At 42.0% G+C, this 21,464-nt stretch overlaps 2 protein-coding genes across 4 annotated transcripts in view; both read left to right on the forward strand.

Annotated features, from left to right (window-relative positions):
• The window catches only part of LOC121301165 (mediator of RNA polymerase II transcription subunit 16-like), a 20,234-nt gene extending 5,503 nt beyond the window's left edge, over nt 1–14,731 (forward strand). Inside the window, exons 9-10 of the mRNA XM_041230304.1 lie at nt 13,619–13,739; nt 14,709–14,731. Coding sequence (XP_041086238.1) covers nt 13,619–13,739; nt 14,709–14,731 — 144 coding nt within the window. The remainder of the gene's footprint in view (nt 1–13,618; nt 13,740–14,708) is intronic.
• An 852-nt stretch (nt 14,732–15,583) lies between these two features.
• Nucleotides 15,584–21,464, forward strand: part of palm1a (paralemmin 1a) — a 43,008-nt gene continuing 37,127 nt past the window's right edge. The window contains exon 1 of one of the 3 annotated variants that reach the window (XM_041230884.1): nt 15,584–16,156. In XM_041230884.1, coding sequence (XP_041086818.1) covers nt 16,152–16,156 — 5 coding nt within the window. In that variant the 5' untranslated portion in view covers nt 15,584–16,151. The remainder of the gene's footprint in view (nt 16,157–21,464) is intronic. The other 2 variants (XM_041230885.1, XM_041230886.1) reach the window with 2 other exon arrangements.

The following is a 21,464-nucleotide window of genomic DNA, read 5'->3' on the forward strand; positions in this document are numbered from 1 at the left end:
ACCCACAGCCCTCCCAGTCCCTCAGCTCTAACCACAAGACCATACTACCTCCCTCCCAGTCCCTCAGCTCTAACCACAAGACCATACTACCTCCCTCCCAGTCCCTCAGCTCTAACCACTAACCATACACTACCCACCCAGTCCCTCAGCTCTAACCACAAGACCATACTACCTCCCTCCCAGTCCCTCAGCTCTAACCACAAGAGCTCACACCAGAGCCTACAATGACGGAGGGAGGGTCAGGGAGTCGATCATTGGTGTTCTGGTATGATGATATGGAGGTCCAGGGGAGTCGAGATTGGTCCTTTCTGGTATGATGGAGTGAGGGTCAGGGGAGTCGAGATTGGTGTTCTGGTATGACGGAGGGAGGTCAGGGAGTCGAGATTTGGTTTCTGTTACTGACTTGGAGGGTAGGGTCAGCGGTCGAGATTGGTGTTCTGGTGATATGAGATGGGAGGGTCAGGGATTCGAGATTGTACAAAAGACCATACTGCCTCCCTCCCAGAGGGAGTCGAGATACCACACTGCCTCTAACCGCTATACCACACTAAACTCCTCCCTCCCTTCCAGTCCCTCCCTCCCAGTCCCTCAGCTCTAACCACAAGACCATACTGCCTCCCTCCCAGTCCCTCAGCTCTAACCACTCCCAGTCCTCCCTAACCACTAGACCACACTGCCTCCTCCCAGTCCCTCAGCTCTAACTTTCTGGTATTGCCTCCCTCCCAGTCCCTCAGCTCTAACCACAAGACCACACTGCCTCCCTCCCAGTCCCTCAGCACTAACCGTTCCTGGTAATGATGTAGGGAGGGTTCATGGAGCGAGATTTGGTGTTCTGGTATGATGGAGGGAGGTCAGTTAGTCGAGATTGTGGTCCTGGTATGATGATGCGGGTCAGGGAGGTCGATATTGTGTTCGGGGATGATGGATGGAGTCGAGATCAGTTCTGGATGAAAACCACAGGACCAGGTGTTCTGGTGTTCAGCTATGATGGAGAGGGTCAGGAGTCGAGATTGGTGTCCCATCAGCTATAACCAACTTCTGGTACGGTCGTAACTGCTCTATCCCAGTCCCTCAGCTCTAACCACAAAGCCATACTGCCTCCTCCCAGTCCCTCAGCTCTAACCACAAGACCATACTACCTCCCTCCCAGTTGCTCAGCTCTAACCACTAGGCCACACCTTTTCCTCTGTTTCTCCAGTTCTCTATCCTCGCATCTCTCTATTCAAACACTCTCCACCCTCTCTCCCTGCCTCTCTTTGTTTTCATTACCTCTCATTTGCTCTCTTTCTTTCCCCTGCACCCTCTTTCCCTTTCATTTTCCCTCCTCTATCTTTGCCCCTGCCCCCTCAGTCCTCATCTGCTCTCTCCCCTACCTCCCCCTCTCTCCACCTCTCTCTGATTGGAAGACATCCCTCACTAATGGACCTCTGTGTCTGGGGGGTTAGTGGATGAGGAGGGCTAGTTGGAGTTTGTTCCTAAGTGGAGCATTGCTCCTGTCTCTCTCCCTGGTTTTACCTGCAGGGAAGTAATAATGTGACACATGTAGTGTGATTGAACATCAATATTGTAGTAGCACTGTTCCTGCAGGCTGTATGAGTGGTTGTGATTTACAAGTCACTGCTGTGCTGAGCAGCAGGGGGAAGTTTTCACTTTTAAACTGAGAAACACTTTTAAAGGTTCTCTCGTCTCTGTCCTCGCCTGGTCTCACTCCAGGGTGTATAGCAAGAGGAATTCTACCCTTCTGTCTCTCACGTCTTTCTTTATTGCTTAACCAATCTCTCTGTCACCTGCTGCCAGGGTGCGATTTGATGGGGATGGATTACCTTGGCTCTGTTGAAGTCAGATCTATCTCGGAAATTTTAATCAGATATTTAAAATTATAAATGCATGCTGCATTATTTTTGCGCAAACTGACTTCAATACGCTTGGTCTAAGCACTTCAGACCACAAATGGCACCCTGCTTATTGCCCTCTCTCACCTCCTTCTCCTTCTTTTACTTTGCTATCTCACATATTCTACCTCTCTACCCTTCACTCCCTCTGCTATCATTTATTTCCCTCTAATCTTTTCCTTCTCACTCTATCACTCCCTCTCGCTATTTTCCCTTGCTCTTACCCTTCTTTCTCCCCTTTCCTGCCTACCCCTCCCCACTCTCCCCATCCCCCCTCTCTTCTCCTCGCTCCCTCTCACCTGTAATTATGCACTGGGTTTGGTCGTGTTTCCTAGTCAGAGGAGATTGAGTTCTTCTCTTCCACACCTGGGGTAATGTGCTTGCTGAGCCTCATTTCTGCAGTTTCCAAGGCAACAAGGCCATGATTATGTGAAGCCCCGTGGGGCTCAAGCAGGACAGTGAAGCAGCAGGACTTCCACCACCTACAGATCAGCTGTACCCACACAAACAGGAGCTCTGCTCATCTCATAATCCGCTCATCTGCAGCTCCCAAAGATGTGAAAAAACAAGAGCAGCCAAATCGTGGGGTTCAGATTCTCAGAATTGTCCAAGCTGGATTTAAACACAGAAATTCGGTCAGAAACTGTTGGCATATCAATGCCGACAGCCAGGAGAGTAAAAAAGAAAGACAGAGAGGGGGAAACAGACAGAGGGGAGAGGAAGTGAGAGACAGCTGGGAGAGAGAGGCACGTGGTGTGAGAGGAGACAGAAAGATGGGGTGAAAGGGTCAGAGGTGAGAAGGGGGTGAGGGAGAGAAAGGCAGGAGTTCTCAAATAATCATATTTACCCAACATCATCCATAACTATAATAATATTTAGAACTTAGACAGATTTAATGACAAATGTATTTTTGAAATGAATTCAAATTAACCCAAAAGTAAAGTATGAAAGCAGAGTACAGTTTGTATAATTCTGTATTCAATGTTGTCAACAGCATTTGTCCCACAGATTAACATTAAATCACTTGAATTAAAGGCTTTGATAGCACAGCTCCCCGTTGAGCAATGAGAACGGTCACGTCTCCTTGCTTGAGCACAGAAGAGCCTTTCTGAAGCAGCTGACATACACACACACACACATGCACAGACACACACACACACATATACACACTCACACACACACACACACTCACAGATACACACACACACACACACTTACAGACACGCACACGCACACACACTCACAGATGCACACGCACAGACACGCACACACACACACACACACAGACACGCACACACACACTTACAGACACGCACACACACACACACACACACACACACACACACACACACACACACACACACACACACACACACACACACACACACACACACACACACACACACAGACACACGTTTGCATTCCTATATCTGTGTAGGGACTTCTCATTGACTCTCGCTATATTTTTGTTTACTATTTATAACTCCAGTCAGACAAAACTCCACACAGGGTGAAAGTCGACAACAAACTAAATATTTTAGCACTTTTTTTTGAAGGCATATTTAGCTCCCCTGCTTTAAACTCCACTTTCACCACTGAGATGAAATTCTATTTTAGACAACTGGACAAGTTTTTGCCTTGAAATCTAAATTAATACCTCTCAATGGAATCCAAAAATTCAAAAATTCAAAACAACAATATTTAATAGTTTTTCTTGATTGTTTACACACATTTCTTGAAACCATCTCATGTTCTCAAAACTACTAACACAATGCTCAAAACAGTTTGTTGACTCTGCAAAACTTCACAAATCCTGTGCAAAATAAAACATGTTAACAAGCCTCAGAATCAAATATTTGCATCAAAATAATGCACACATATCATTATATCAATAGCTCTTACTGAACACCAATTTCACACTGCTGTGATAAATTAAAACACTACCAACAGAATTCATGTGTGTGTTTGGACTGATTTTACCTTTTTATGGATAACCTTTTTAAATTCTCACATACCAATACACAAATACAACTGTAACATATGAAGAAAATATTTTGTTCAAAACATTTTTTCCAGACACAGGAAATGAAGCCATATACGTACAGCGTCTGTACAGCTATACAGTATACAGTATCTGTACAGCTATACAGTACACAGCATCTGTAAGCAAAAAGGAAATATGTCAAGGTATAAAGACACCAACCCCCACCCAAAAAAAACAGAAAACTACTATGATCAAACAAAGAAAAGATCAGGCAGCATCTTGCCTCTCATTTCTGTCTGGCCACATATTTTCATCTACAGCACAAGCTGTGTTTTCCCTGGCCAAGCAACGGGGCAAAAAGCACCTGGCGTGGTGAATCCACCCCTGGCAAGTGTGGTATGGTGCTGGAGGACCCTGTGATGGCTGATGGCTGCACACATTGTAACATTTCCCCCGCGCTGGTCAGGGACATCTACTGTTGCACAGTGGCCGATTATGTTCCCTCCTCTTGGTCAAATTGAACCTTGCCTCGTCAATAACGATGGCCTGTGGAGTAACACTTGCATCAAGCTCAAGTATTTTCGGCAAAAGATAACATGACCATGTCAGAACAACAGCAAAGTGAATACCGTAAAGCAAATCATAGTCAACAGCACTGTTTCTGTACAGTGCAGAACAAAATGCTGTCAATTGCTGTACAGTGCTCACATGCACATATTGATATCGCATCTCCTTCACCCGGTCAGTGTTCCTCTGAACTGGAACACGATATACCCGTTTCATCCTCACTCGGTTCCTCTTCAGGATGTGATCAATAGTTGATATGGCAACACTCTGTATGTTGGGAACCTTTAGTTGTCCTCTATGATTCGTGCTTGAATTTCTCGCAATCTAATGGCATTGTTAGCCAACACCATGTCCACAATCTCTTGTTGTATCATGATAGGACATCGTCTGCTGCCAGCAGAGCGTCTTCTTTCGACTCTGTAAACATACAGTATATACAGTTCTGTATGTTCACATATGGGGCTGCAATTTCCATTTTGATACATACATGAAAAGTATATCTACACTTCATTTCAGTATTCACCTACATACTGTATTGCATACTGTATGATACTGTACTGTAAGTGTACTGTAGATAGCGCATCAGAGTACTGAATAATGGTCATTTACCTATTCTCATTTCTAAATGTCCGACTGATTGAGGCCACAGTGAAATGGCTCGGATTGGGCTGCACAGCCTCCCTCATGCTCAACCCAAGCCTGATGACCTGATCTACCAGTGTTGCATGGATTTCATCAGAAATATTTGGTCGTCTTGGTCTGACTCTTGCTCTTCCCCTACGCCTTCCACCCCCTCTCTCCGCTCCATGTGGGTCCGTTGTCCTCCAACAATGAAGACTTCACCTGTGACCTCTTTTATTCATTCTAAAGCTCTGACAGTTAAGCAATTTGGGTGTGCACAGGTGAAGCGTGAATGAGGTCAATTGGGAATTACAGTTTGGCATTTCCAGTTGTATGTTTTCCATATGAACACAGAAGATTTCATTATGAAAAATGTGCTGAAAGTAGAGCTGCGTGTGAATTGTTTTGCTGGAGATTGAACTGGAATTGCAATGTGAGTGAATACAAGAACATTGAGCTTGGAGTTCTGCAGATGTGGTTTATGGTTTTGATACTTCAACTTTTGATCTTTGTGTCTATAGTTTCAGTTACACTGTTTAAACAATTGAGAAAAACTGTAATAGTTTTTTATTTGCACTCAGGTACTTTCCTTTAGTCTTGCCTGTTACTGTCTCAGCTATCGGTGTATTTACATCTCATACTGCACAGCTGCTTGATGAGAGTCCCCCCGAGTGGATGTGGCCTCACCCTGCTGTGTTGGATGTTCTCCTGGTATACTCTGGGTCTCCGGATTACTCAAAAGGACAGAGGCATCACTGGGGATCAAGTCCAAACCAAGTCCAAACAAAATGGTTTGAAGATCATCATGTTAGAGATTTCAAGCGTCTTCCATGGCCACCACAATCCCTATCAATGAACTTGAGCAATGCATTCGTCCTCGCAATCCTCTGCTTACCTCTCTGAGCCAACTGCCTGAAATATTAATGACTGAGACGATTGCCATCCTGGGGCCCCTTCCAGCCCTTGTGGAGTCTATGCCATGTTGTGGCAAACAGTGGCCCCAACCTGCTATTAGGTGTCCAGACAATGTTCTTAAAATTACAACGTTGGATATTTTTATGGCTGTTTGAACGCTTGCACTTTTCACAGAACATCAGTGCATTGACTCAGATATGTTATGTAACATAATAAAAGCTCAATTCTACATGGTAAGTTGAAAGTTCTGCAAATTTTAAAAAGTTATATCTGCTGTTTCACATCCTGGGTCACTCCAGCAGCGTCTTCAGGGTCCAAGTATGTCACTGTCTGGCTGCAGGGCATGTCAGTCATTAGGGGATGAAGCTGGTTGGTTGATAACAGGAAGGAAGGTATTGAGACAATTTCACTGTTCAGGTGAAATGAGATTACAGAGAGGAAGAGCTTTCTTTAAACCTGGATGTTTATACTATATTAAAGGAAGCTCTGAATATTCTCTCAGAAATCACATATTTTATGCAGTTTTATGTCTCATCTGAAGGACAGAGCACAAGGAGGTGACTTGCACAAGTGACTTGCTCAGGGTCACATACAGTGAGTCAATGGCTGAGCAGGGATTAGAACCGGGGACCTCCTGGTATCAAGCCCTTTTCCTTAACCACTGGACCACACAGCCTCCTGTTGACAGAGAATATTTTATAATGAAAATTGAAATTTGCTACTGTATAACCTGTATTTATAGAATACACAAGTGAGACCTGTGTGGCAAAATGGATTTGCAAGACAGGTACGATTTATGGAATTATTTCACGAGCCGTAAACTGTTTAATGGATTTATCAGGTTCATCATTTCGACAATGTTTAGGGAATTTGAAAATCTGCCCTATATTGGGAAAATTAATAAATTATTATGTTTCTCAACCTTTTCGGGGGAGGAGGGAGGATGAGAGAGGGGCTGAGAGAGAAAGGGAGGGAAACGAGGGGGGATGAGCTGAATTATGTAGTTGCCATGGCAATAGTAGCCGAGTACTGCAGTGTGAAATCATTTATCAGTTTAATGAGCTGTGTGCGTGTGTGCGAGAGAGGGAGAGAAGGGGAGAGAAAGGGTGAGACGAAACAGAGACAACAAGGAAAGAGAGGGAAGAGCTGGGGCCAGGGGTTCACAAACAGTTCCTTCTCAAGAAGTCGATTTATCACCCAGAAACAACCTTCTGGGAACTGGACACCTTCTGGGAAGCAGCCTTGGCAAATACATTTTTAATACTTACAGCCAGCCTATGGCTGTGTCAATATACTCACTGAATCACTTATGCTGTGCAATAGCATTCTGTGTCAGTCCTTTCATGTGAAGGCTTTCGAATCGTGTGGGTGTTCTCAAGCTTTTTCTCATGCACAACAATTATGTCAATTATATAAATTCCCTGTGGCTGCCACCACAAAATAAGGACAAAAAATAAAGAAAGTAGATCACCAAGACTAATGTATATGTGAAACAGCGGGACATGCATAACACAAGGAAAGGGTCGTCCGTCTACCCCCTCATTCTTCAAGTCGTACTAAAGATAGTTCAACCAAATCTGAGTTACATTTTAATCATAACTATCCTTCAAGCAAAAAAAAATATATAATTACTGAGTAAAATTATTCAAACGATAACGGTCTGAAATATTTAAAAGAAAACCAAAATACTAACTACATTAAGTGGGTCTATATTAAATCAGTCCGAGTATTATCGATTGGTACTCCATAACTGTGTCAACACGAGAACTATTTGTTTTGTGCTGTGCGATTCATTTGTATTACATTTAATTAATACCTGCACATGTTAAAGGGAATTAGTCGTTACATCCAAGTATTTGCACTGCCCTACAACAGACCCCTCATTGTCAACTGAAACGCAGTGGACTGCTCTTGCACGCAGCCTATCTGCGGTGCTTGTCTCTAAAGCACAAGGGCTTTGCCAAACTGGCTAACTTTGAAATCCGAATCCTTTACTGTGGTTCTGTCCCTGGACTGCCAATTGCAGGAGATGCAGGTTTAAAGGACTGGAAGTGTACTTCATTATTTTGGCATATATACAACGGAACCAAGGGAAGGCTAAATATGAAAGTTTAATGAGTGCAGTACTGGTACCACCTTCGGGTGCTATTTTGAAGCTGTAACATGATTAAAGCTCTAAAACTTCCTTGAGAGAAAATGTGCCATCAGAGGCACCACTGCAGAAACCTCCACTTTTATCTGAAATTCAAAATGTGTCTTATCTGTAATTCTTATTATCAGGAGTCTAAGCTAAATGCTTACCATCAGTTTGTATTGACGTTACTGTAACACTGAAAATTAAATTTCTATTACAGTGCAATGAAAAGTATTATACATTGAAAAGTGCCAGAAAAATACAGTTATAAGTGAACTTTCTAATATCCTTTACACTCAGTTTTTTTAATCAGGGCAATTTTTATTCCGATTCACAGTTACTTGCATGTTGTGCTTCCCAGCCTCTCCATTGATTCTACCCAGGCCTCAGTGTTTGGCTGCAGGTTGCACTTGTTAATAAAAGCTGGACTTCAACGGCCTTGCCATAGACACTTCACACAGAGATGCTTTTAAAATGAAACCAGGTGAGGAATCTTTTTTCTAGAAGAACCTGTGTATTATTGCACGGTTTTAACCGAGGCCGCTAGAAAGAGAATCCTGTTCAGTTTATAAGGCTACTCTCTCAGCATGACAGGTCTCTCTTCTTCGATCAGTTGTAACTCTTTTCTAAAGTGCTGGATTGTTTTTCACAGTTACTGTTCTCAAAATTGATGCACATCTCTGCCTGGGTTAGGTCCTGACTTTGCAATGCTTTGTGAAACACATTAGTTGTGATGGAGCCACTATTTCCATGCTAAACAGAAAGCAGGAAAGCATTCTAGTTCAGCTTCTTTTTTTCAGAATTCTAATTATATAACTGCTTTGAGTTTGTGTAACTCTTTCTGACTCTCCTCTCTCACTCCATACCTATCCTTCCCTCTCCGTCCATTCTCTCTCCTGTTCAATTCACCTGTACTCTCTCTTTCTTTCCCCAGCTACTTCTTTCCTCCTGTCCCTGATATACCCCCTTTCTACTCTTTCTCTATAGCCTTGTCATCCCTCTCACTAAATCTCTCCTCCTAAACTACCTTTTTCCCCCTCTCCTCCTCAATCCCCCTCCCTTTCTCTCTCTCTTCTCTCTCTCTCTCTCTTCTCTCTCTCTCTCTCTCTTGACCTCCTCTTGCTGTATCCCTCTGTGCTGCTCCCCAGCTCACTCTTTGTTTCTCGCTCTCTCTGCCAGACAAGATAATTAGCTCTCCTCTGATCAATGTGTAGCAGCCCCTCAGGGCCTCTATACTGGAATTACAATCTCTCTGATCTCCCTCCTGCCAGTGTTATGCTTTGATGGGGCTTGGCTCTCTCTCAGAGGGGCTGGGTTTAACTCCTGTCAAAGTCCAGACCTGAAAGATACCACTGGCCCAGCCTCACAGGTACCACAGAAGGTTGTGATTGTGATGCTGAGTATTCTAATACAGTACAAGGTAACCGCTACCTTACTCTTAGGTGTCTGGAATCTGACAATATCAACACGTACGCTCTATGACCATAACTTCAAAAATCTCTAAAAGAATTCTAAAAGTCTACTTTTCTGCACTTTGCCCTGCTGTCACATCCTGTACAGTCGTATTATCATAATATATATATATATATATATATATATATATATATATATAATATATACTGCTATCTATTTCAAATCCGAATTTCTGTTTTTTCACGTAATATATATGCATATCTATATGTAATAATATATATATATATAATAGTTTAGGCTTACAGACACAAAAGTCAGGAAATGACAATGAAATGAATCAGCATAGTGAACGCATGGAGATGCCCAGCGAGGTATGAAAAAGCATATCAAGAAACATGGCAAAGCATGGTGAGCTACAACAATAAAGAATCATGCATAACGCACACGAAAAAACTGTAAAGGTAACTGAATCCTGCAGTATACTCTTTGCACTCAGGGTTGTGTGAAACCTTGCCGCTTCCCCATACACTCGTTGACAAGGCCGGGCGAAGTTCTTATTCATCAGTGTAACAGAGAAGTGCCAGGTTGCCTTGGCAACTATCAGGTCCAGGGGCAGAGAATTATGTGAAAGCATAAGAAAACAGAAGAAAATTGGCAGAAATTGCTGAGTGCTGCTATTGCCCTGCGAGCGGCGATGCAAACCGCGCTTTACAGCATGAAGACAAGCACAGGCTGCTGTTCAAATAGCTGCCCTCCTTGAACATAGATCTGCTTGCCAGTAAAGACACCACTGCCTGGACTGTCCACAAATCAAAGAAACGCCCATCTGAAGGGGTATGGTGTACTGAGTTTGGCCCTTAAAGTTATTTTTAATATCTTTTCTTTCACAATTCAGCAAATTTATGGGGCTTTTACTGATGAGCAACACATTTTGGTTATCTAAAATTGTAAACGTATATGATGGTTGTTCGTAGTGATTTGTGCAGTAGCCAATCACAGCATTGACAGAGTGCCATTTTCTGACGTTACATGGGCCACGTTTTAGTACGGGTACCACGTTCTGACGGTGTGCCACTTTCTGGCCTGACACCGGTAAGATTTGTCTAAAATGCAGTGTATAGTGAGAATAGAAGTAAAAAATAATATTTTTTTTAGGTTTAATGGCAGTACAATCTTGCTTTTTGTGATTTATAATAAGTTAATTCATTGTGTATCTTTAATTAGATAAACAAACCCACTACTTTCCACTGTGCAGTCCAGCGCTTTCTTTCCTTCAGAGCTCCTCAAAGCCACCACTTCCACACTGTGCTATATTGACGAGATAGAGGCAGGATTTTCCATAGGCCCTCCAGCTGGCATTATCAAGCCTTCATTTGGCAGTGGGTGTGGGGATGTATTAACTAGCTATGTGTATCTAATCAGTGTTAATTGTGTTACCCAAAGTGCTCTCCTTCCATCTGAATATATCACGAGCAGAGGGCATAGCCCTGGCAGTGTTGCCGGCGCTGAGATCAGTGTCTGGAGGGTAAGTTCTAGGCTGGACAGTGGGAGCCCAGAGAATTAAGGTAGAGGTGAAGATTTCGAATATATGATATTTAACACCAACAAGCTGTAAACTGCAAAATGAGTTCTGATCCTGGACTATGAAACCAAACAGCAATTTAAAAAATAAATAAATAAATAAATATGAAATTGTAGAATAGGCTGCCACTGCAGCTCACATGCACCCTCTAGTGTTAAAAGAAAGAAAAAATAATAATAATGTAAATTGCTATCGCTTAGCAATGATCATTGGCTAATTCCACACATTAGTGCATTTTTTCATTCAAATATCTGTTGACTATAAAAAATGATCGCTCTTTCTTGTCCATTACTTTCCACTTTTTACAACCAAGAAATCTTTTTTTTTTTTTAAGTTTTAAAAAAAGACGTAATTGTAATACAGTCCTGTTCTAGCTCTGACGAGCAGAATCCCGCTAAATTACTATGCCTATCATTGAAAGGGATTCAAGCTAATAAAACAATTCCACTTTCCTGACATGCAACCCCATTCATCAGAAAACACAGACATGGCCAGTTCACTATTGACAAATACATTGTTCCAAAGGGTCCCTGCAGCTATCTACCACCATCTAGTGGTGAAATGACAAGGATGCAAAACGTTTGTTCACCTTCCATAACTAGAACAGAACAAATGTTTGTTTCTCAAGACCACCTGTCAGTAAACACTTTGAAAATATAATGCAATGTGCTTTTATTTACAAGTCTTCAAACACTACCTCTTGTAATCACTAGAGGGGGCAGTTGCCTGTTGCATCTAAGCAGTTAACCCCTTATGGTGTTGATTAGAAGAAGAATCAGGCTTCAACCTTTTCATTTAGAACTTCATTCAACAGAAGTGTCCATCCATTATCATTAACCACTTAATCCTTTAGAGGGTTGCAGTGAGCCAGAGCCTAACTCAGTAGACACAGGGTGCAAGGCAGGACTACACCCTGGACAAGACAGTAGTCCATTGCAGGGCACCAAACACAAAGCAATTTAGAATGACCAATCAACCTTTGGACTGTGGGAGAAAACGAGAGTACCTGGAAAAAACCCACGCAGACAATGCGAAAACATACAAATTCCCCACAGACAGACCCCTCTTCCAGAATCAAACCCATGACCCTGGCACTGTGAGGCAGCAGTGCTAACCACCATGCCACCGTACTGGCCTTTCAAAAAATTTTATAGTTTTGTAACTTGTAATATTTAAAATATTTCCACTGCTAGGGATACACAGTCTAGTACAGAGAGCTGCTCTAGATGAAGGAGAGGCTGCTGTAAGGGGCTGGGTATTGTAAGGACTATGTAGGAGAATTTTGAGATATTAGCTTACTGTTGTATGGTACCTAGGGTTAGGAACACATGCCACTAACTTGAAGTCTGTGCTATTATTCATGATGTTTCATGAGCGCTAAAAACATTTTCCACTGCTGTAATGTGTAATGACCCGATAGTTTAATAATTACCGGTACATTAATGAACAGCACTTAATATGCTCTGTGTTGGTATCGCACATAAGAAATTCAAGAACGAGAAAAGGCCATTCGTTCCACCTGTGCTCGTTCACTTTGGTGCCAGTGTGGTTCGTTAGCACTCGGGAGAGGAAAAACAACCCCCCTAACAAGGTTAGTAAGGGAAATGAAACCTCTGGGAATCTGTGGCTAGACAGACCGCCCTTCCTCCAGAGGGCTAGCTTAAGGTCTTATTGTGGTCACAGAGAGGGTTATACAGTATTATTCATGACAGCATCCAGTCTATTCTTGAAGGATCCGATAGTCTCTGCTTCAACAACTCTGCCCTGGAGCCTGTTCGAATGGTTCACTACCCATTCTGTGAAAAAGCTCCTTCTCCACTCAGTTCTGAATATGCCCTTCAGCTTCAACCTGTGGCTCCTGGTTCTCTTCTCTGCGACATGTGAAAATTAATTCTCAGCAGTTACTTTGTTAAAATAAAATAGCAGATGTAAATATTAAGCGTGCCCAGCTGGTTGTGCGCAGGTGTGTGAGGAAGTAGTTTGCATGTGTCGAGGTGCAGGGCTGCAGTGAAGGCACCTCTCAGAGGGTTTGATAGTGCAGGGTGGACCTGGCCCAATGGTTAAACGACTGGAACAAGCCCATTAGATTGCCCTGTGGGGCTGGCTAATACTCCCCTGTGTTCTCAGTGTTCATTCTGAGAAACCACTGGGATGAATTTTTAAAGCTTCCACTGCTGACCGGAGTGCTGGAAGTCTAGAACGGGTCAGAGGGGAGCAGAGATTCTATGCATTACAAAGAACTCACATAAAGAGAATGCTATAGTCCTGTCATGTTTAGGATACATAAATATTGCATGTCTGTATGTGCCTTCTAGACCCTCAGCTCTCTGCAGTCACACTTAGATATTGGGTATACTAAACATGCTGTTAGCTTGCAATCCCTCACCACATCCTGCAACAACCCTCCCCCAGCAGCTCGGGAGACCGAAGGGTCAGTGGGCGTCTTCCGATCCCCAAACCAATGATCTCTTTATATCCAGGAGCTGGACGGCGTATGTCGGCCCCTGTAGGATAAAAACCAGCCCTGCAGCTCACCGGGCACTGGCGTGGGAGTGCCAGAGCCAATGCTCCCTGTGGACTCCCGGGACTGCATGACTCACCCTGCACACCACGCGGCCAAGTCTTTACCAAGTGAGTCCTTCCGGAACCCCACTCTACCACATGGCTTTAATCAAGTTTTCTTAAAGTATTCTTGCTGGCTGGCGAAACTGTCTGTGAATCCAAAATCTATGCGGTGAAATCATCATGCACACAGGTGCATCCTGTATTGCTTAACTCTGCAAAAAAATAATCAAGATTTGCAGCACGAGAAATAGTAAGTAGCAGGGTTTCGAAAAATATAGCCTCAGGTCTCAGGACTTTGAGCAGACAGGCTACTCTAAATCTCCGATCCGATCACAGCTATTGTCAGTTATCTATTAGTAGCAACTACACTTACAATTTCTCTGAGAGATGATAAGGCAATCTAAACGTTTAAATCACAACATGCTCTATATTAACAGATTAAGAAGTTGATGTCAGATTTCCCTTTATTTTCTGCTCAGATTGAAAATCTTCTAATATTTTTGTAACTGTTTGTTGGCTACCTCTGATCAAGCTGAGTATACTTTCTCTTGCACTCTTTGTATGCAGAGCTGACACAACAAAGCGTGCATAAGAAATACACTTTCATCTAGCTAAGAGGTAGCCACTGATCACTTCTAAACACAGTATGAGTAATACCCTCTCCACGCCCCCTGCATAATGCACCATCAGCACACTTTGAAACCACATGACTCACTTCATTCAATGAAGTGTTTCAAAATACAATAATAACACATTATATAGGTAGTTTGAATATGGTATACATCCCACCTAGGTCTGTAGGTGAACTATTAGGAGTAATTCATGTTTATATAGGGGAGGAAGTATTTATTTAAGGTTTGCTCCTGGCTCCTGATCATTACCATTCTGTAACCCAGGGCAGAGTTCAGGGCCAGTGCGAGTTTCTAATTCAAACCCGGCTGTTTGAAAGGGGGATCAATCTGGCAGAACACAAGCAGACCGTGCGCAGGTCCTTCTTGTCTCACACTCTGCTCACAGTCTCCTCTTCTCTTCCAGTAAACAGACAGGGTGCACTGTGATTGGTCACACTGAGTACAGCAACAGGAAGTGAGCAGGCAGTGGTGCTGTCCACACAGAACAAAAATAGCAGGGCTCAGATTGCTATAGCACAACGGACCCTAATTTAACAAGGCAAGACACAAATTCAGAAGGATTTTGATCAGTATAATAGAGTAACATAGTAACCTACCTTGTCAATTCAAAACTAGAGCTATCAGTATGGCGTATGTACAGAATAGCACAAAATAAAAATGTCTAGTTTAATGAAAATTGGGTAAATGGTATTTATAACCTGGCTGTCATTAGATAAGCAAATGAGGTTTACTGAAATTACCAATGTGGCATACCTACTTGTGTTCTGAAGATACATGTAAAAATATAAGCGTGTCATTCAGATAGATAGATGTACCCCTACAATATGATGCTCCCAATAACTAAATAGTGGTAATACCATGTTCCAGGGCAATTTACTAGGCACTACAGCGTAACGAGGTATGGCGAGGATTAATAAGAGGTAACACGATCGATTAGGAAGCCTAGGTTCACACTCCTGCAGTAGAAAAACAAAGTTTCAACTCTCCAGTAACATTCTCGTGTCTCTCGGGGGAAATGCATGACAGTTATCTCATTGTGGAATGCGTTGGTTAGCACGTGATCTTAAAAACAAAGTGTTGACCATTTGACTCCTAACTCCTGTTTATCTTTCACTCTCTCAACGCCTCCTTTGTTTTGCTTCTCACTATCCCCGTCAAAATCCTTTTCCTCCCCCATTTTCCACCCTCCCACTGCAGGTTCCCTCCCTCAAATTCTCCCTCTCTCCAACACCCCTATATCTCTCACTTCCCCTCTTTTCCTTCCCCCTCTCTCATACATACACAACCACTAGCAGCCAGCTCCCTCTCCCTCCCCTCACACACCCGCTGTACCGCCCTCTCTATCCAGCAGGGGGCTTCTCCCTGGATCTCCACACAGCTGGCATTGCATTAGCCACAACAATAATAATCGCAGCACAGCATAGCTTAGCAGCACATCCCTAGAACTCCAGCTAGCAGCAGACAAAAGGCAGAAAGGGGCTGGGATGCTGGAAGTGAGGAGCTAGCTACTCACACACCCTCTCTCTCTCTCTCTCTCTCTCTCTCTCTCTCTCTCTCTCTCTCTCTCTCTCTCTCTCTCTCTCTCTCTCTCTCTGATCAGGGTCTGCTCTCACATCAGGAGGGCTAGAAGCTCGCAGCTACACAGGAAAAACAATTCCTTGCCAATTCCTCTGATTTTCATTACTGGGAAGGGAAGCGGGGCTTGCAAAGGAAAGAAAACTATACCCCTGCCTGCCCCAGCCCATAGGCTCCACCGATTAGCCAGTGAAGACTCAAGACTTTATCAGAGGATAAAAAAAAAAAATACAAAATCTGCAATCAGAAGGAGAAAGCAACAGCAGGATTCATGGAGTGAGTGAACATTTTTTGCATGCTTTTTTTTTGATAATGCTGTTCTTCAATTTGCAAAGGAGAAAAGTAGCTGCCCTTTGATTGTATTGAATTTGGATCACACAGTTTTTCTGGTGTCTGTGTAATATTATTATTATTATTATTATTATTATTATTATTATTATTATTATTATTATATTGTTATTATTGTTATTATTGTTGTTATTTATTTATTTATTTGTTTGTTTATTTATTTATTTCTCTATTTATTTATTTATTTTTAGTGTTTAGTTTTTAGAAATTGTTGGTAAATTAAATGCCGTGGTACTTATAATGACTGAAGGCATCTTTGGATCTAGCTATGTTTGTGTGTTGTTTTAAATTTGGAAATGCATTTTGGCATCTGCAGAAGATCAGTTAGTAACCCTATTTGCTCATTCTTATTTGAGGTGTGTGTGTGTGTGTGTGTGTGTGTGTGTGTGTGTGTGTGTGTGTGTGTGTGTGTGTGTGTGTGTGTGTGTGCGTGCGTGCATAGTGGAGTGTGCTCTCTTCCTGCGTACAGCATAGCAACAGCCTGCCTTGGACTTAAGGATAGGAAATTCAGAGGAAAAATTCAGTTGGTTTTATGGCAACTGAAGCACAGAATATATGGAACTATTCCTATATATATATATATATATATATATATATATATATATATATATATATATATACATGTTTTGTGTACATTTTCAGTATGTATTTTCTTCAGCTATGCTGCTATGAATATCTCTTTCTATCTATCTATCTATCTATCTATCTACCTATCTATCTGTATACATTATGTTGAATATATATATTCAGTTTTTTATATATTTTTTAGAGTGGTATATTACAATAATGTCCAAAACATTTTGTCATGGAATTTCACAGCATTTTAAAAGGGATGCAGAGAATGATGTATTTGTCTGGATTCATTTGTACATGAAGCAATTTGTGTGTGTGTGTGTGCGTGTGTTTGTGTGTTTGTGTGAGCGTGCGTGAGCGTGTGTGCATGCACAGGCTTTCATTCCCTCAATATGCTATTGACAGGGATGTACTTTTCCAATATGGCTGTGTGTGTGTGGGGGGGGGGGGGGGGGGGGGGGGGGGGTGAGTGTGTGAGTGTGTGTGTTTGTGTGTCCGTGGGCGTGTCTGTTGGCTTGTCTATACGATTAGATTGGAAATAATGAACACACCTATCAAATACATAGTTTGAATGCATTTTTGCTGTGTGGCTTTCGGTTTGTAATGATCTGTGTATATTATTTAAAAGATGCAGACATAAATTGTGCTGCTAAACTGCTGGGACTGAATAACTGCAGATGGAGCATTTATTACTCATTTAACCCCCCCCCCCTCACACTCAATAAATATATTCCTTGAGATCCTACTTTACTTACTGCAGTGCAAGACTAGTACTGAACTTCATTTTAACAGCATTACGAGAATACATACCACTGCACTTCCGACAAGACTTTCTCACTGAAATCTTTTACATACATCTGAGGTTTATCTATTCAGGGAGATCAGGATATGTAGCCAGCAAAGTGGTCTAATTGGGTGAAAAGGCCGACTGCATGCCCCACCCTCAGAGAGTCTGTATTCAGACGCAGGTTCAAATTCTTGTTTAGTAATTTGTGAATAATGTGTCTGAACACTGTGCTTATGTATGAGGACCACGCAATAATGGATTATTGTGAAATCATCAATAATTGGTTTACTATTCATTATTTATTATGATCGTATTGTCTGCGTTTCAGAGGCCCTACGAGATGTAAATATATCCCTTTAATTCAGCCCCCCTCTATTGGGGCAGAATGGTATGGCTTTATTTTAAAAAGCCAACACTGATCAGTCAGAAAAAGAGTGTGGGAGGAAGAGCATGAAATAGGGAGAAAGTCACAATTATTGGGAGTTAAAACATGATTTAGGATCATCATCTGGTAATCAATAACTGAAAAACGTTTCTAGGGAGAAAGGAGTAAGTGTGCTGTAATATCTAGGTGGTGTGTGTATGGGTATGTTACAGCTTTTAAGAAATTGCTTGTGTTGTTATTGGATTGGTCTTAGTTTCTTCCCCATTCTCTCCCCCCGAGCCTCAGTTAGATTAAGACATGACAGCTGAGAGCGGGCGTATGCCTGGCTGCCTGTTTCTTCCCTTGTGAGTTTAATGCAATTGAGAGCTACAGGTTCTAGCCCTGATTTTATTCAGAGTGGACACTTATTCAAAGGCAAATGGCTAGACTCTGGAAGCATATCATTTAGTATTATACATAGTCATAATATATATGGTTTGAGAAAACAGTTATTTAAAAACAAAAAAAAAAACAAAAAAAAAAAACAGAGGACCTTCATTAACCAACCAGCTGCTTTCCCTGATGACTGACATGCCTCACAGCCAGTGACTTAGACACTGCGTAGGTCAAATGACATTGGAAGTGAAATAGTGGCAGATTATCTGGAAGTAAAGGCATGCAAATGAAGAACTTTCTTTAATCCAGTGATGTACAAGATTTTTTACATGATAATATGGGTCTGAAATAAATATTTCAAAACTGCGCAGGTAAGACCAACTAAATAACGACAACCTTGTTATTAAGTAGATATTCAGTAAAAGCACACTCAGGGAGAGCTTCAGTGAATGGGGGTGTAAAAGGCTCCCAGATATGCAAGTGATGAGCAAAGGTAATCAACAGCATGATAAAAAATGCCATTGCATATTCAATCAACTTAACATTGTCATGTGCTGGGATTTGCACGCACAGTATATGCGTCAGGCTGACTGAGGACTTTCTTTAGCACAAGGTATGAGAACATCATAATCTGGAGCTATACGAAGGCACCCTGTCTGTCTGTCACACCTACATTTTTACACATATCTACAGAAGCGTTTATCCAATTGTGATGAACCTTCCCCAGTTGAAATGTCTTGGTAAGATTTGTTTGAAAGATGTTCAGTTGTGTAGATGGTACTGCTTTATAGTGCCTTGCTCCTGTACGACTGGTTTCAAAAACATCAGAACACATTCAAGTAATATAACCCACAAACAGGGCACCTGGGTAAATACAAATACTGCCCAAAAAAACAATGTGCCAGTACTTATTTACAATGGGCAGAGTCAATTAATTTCATTTTCTGTTAACGTTTTCTTTACTCAAACCATGTATACATCAGTACCACAATACAAGCTGCACACATTCTAATGCACATTTTCCAGAAAAACAATTGCGATTTAATTTTTTTGAAACTGCTTTGGATAACCAGTCTGAGCACTGTAAAAAAAAAATTCCAAACGCACATTAAATATTGCAACCTTTTATTTATTTATATGTAATTCTTAACGGCACATTAAAACAACCAGTGGTCGATTTTATCTCTCTTAATTTTGGACATTTCAACCCTCAAATAGCAATACTGCAATGGCGATAATTTTTTTTTTTTTTTTTAAATCCATTATCTTTTTAAAATGTTCTTTTACAGCAATTAACATTTGAAGCTGAAATTCTTCATGAAAAAGTCAAGCTAACAAAAATGGGAAAAGAACATGGAGTTACAACGAATTTCTAAAATAATACACTAAAAGAATAGATGCATTATGAATGCTAAGCATTTGATTAATTGGAAACTATTTCTGAAAGGAGAAACCATACCCTGATCAAATACGTAATCATCGAACCATATATATACCCTCTTTCATCTACGGCCCTTATCGTTTTGCGTTTGTTTGCTCACCCTCCTCCACTGCCTCCTCCCTGCAGCGTGCCTCGTCTATGGGGATTGTGGCCCCAAGTGCCACTTGTCCTCTCTGCTGGCATTAGTTTAATCTGATTCATATATTTAATCTTTTATAGTTTTTCCAGCACAGAGGCGGTTAACAAGCTCCAATAGACAAGGCCATGGGTCAAATCCAAATAACATTTATCTGTTAATTCAATAAATTATTAATTTCATTTCATTGGTGGTTGTCTCCTTTCTGAATTATGCATTCAGCTGATACATGCTTTTGGTATTACGAATGCATTAAGCAGTCAATTAAATGGCATGCTTTTTGGCTGTACGAGAATTCTTTTTAGTGTCAAACCAGTTTTGACAACAAAAAGTAGAGCAACTCTTTGAATTCATAGAATTCTGACTGGGCAAGACAGCAAGATTGGTTTCCAGTGAGAACAGACCCATGCTGGCTGAATAGTCTAGCCACACCTCAGAACTGCAGGGCAGGGGCCAGGGTTTCAAACAGGAGCCCCCCCCCCCCGTCTCCCCTCCCCCAGGAGAGGCTCAGTTTATAGACGAACTCCGCAGGAAACGAGAGGAGGGGGGTGGGAAACTGCAGGCTTGCACTTCTGTCCTGTCCAGCATTGTTTTAGGTACTGTGCTACATGATAGTATATACAGCTGACCCTCACTGGCTGTTTATTAGGACCATTTGCTTGGGATCCACCAACCATTTGCATATGTATACATGGTACTATGAATCCTATGGAAGGTTGATTCACCTCTTGGGTGTACCTGAGCATTGCTGCTGATCAAGTCCATAACCACCCAGTGCTGAATGTCTACCCCTTCAAAATGATAAGGCAATTTGTCAACCGAGCTGGGATTGTGTGGGATTTATATCAGGAGACAGGCTTCAGACATTTTCCTTGGCTAGCACACACTTCTCAGACCTCAAGTATCTATGTGATGAATCAAGGGCTATGATCCTCTGCCTACCCAGTTGTGGGGGCTATTCTTCTGGAGGAATGAGTCACAATTCTGCAAGACAGTCTTGTGGAATCTTGAAGCCAGTCATTTCCATCAGCAGCTAAAAGACCAAACCGGTTTGAATTGGGGCTTGGTCAGCCCTAGATGGTTTCAAATTATTATACATTTCTATCTGAACAGTGGAACCAGTCTCTAAAACTCAGTCTCGTCCAGTACCAAACCAGCGCTGCTGCCGGTTCCATCTGCAGTCTACACAGTCTTCACCCAGAGAGACATAAAACACGAAGGTCTAGTCAGGGATAGGGAAGCACCTACCAACCTAGCCCCTTCCACAGTCTGCTGACAGATAGCACAGGGCCTTTACTCTCCAGCACTGTGAGGATCTGTTCCTCAGCTCCTAGAATGGCATGCAGCCTCACAGTGAGGTTCTTACACTCTTTCACATCAGTTCTTTATGGCTTGTTTTTATTATATATGTTTATGTAAAGTGCTCTATGATGTCTACATGAAGGACCCTATAAAAAAAAAAAACCCTTGTACTGTATTCTATTTAAAAGAAAGCACTGTTACAGGATTAAGGTAATTTTCATTTCCACATGAAGAGCT

Source organism: Polyodon spathula, chromosome 27 (assembly GCF_017654505.1).
Source record: "Polyodon spathula isolate WHYD16114869_AA chromosome 27, ASM1765450v1, whole genome shotgun sequence".
Classification (NCBI taxonomy): domain Eukaryota; kingdom Metazoa; phylum Chordata; class Actinopteri; order Acipenseriformes; family Polyodontidae; genus Polyodon; species Polyodon spathula.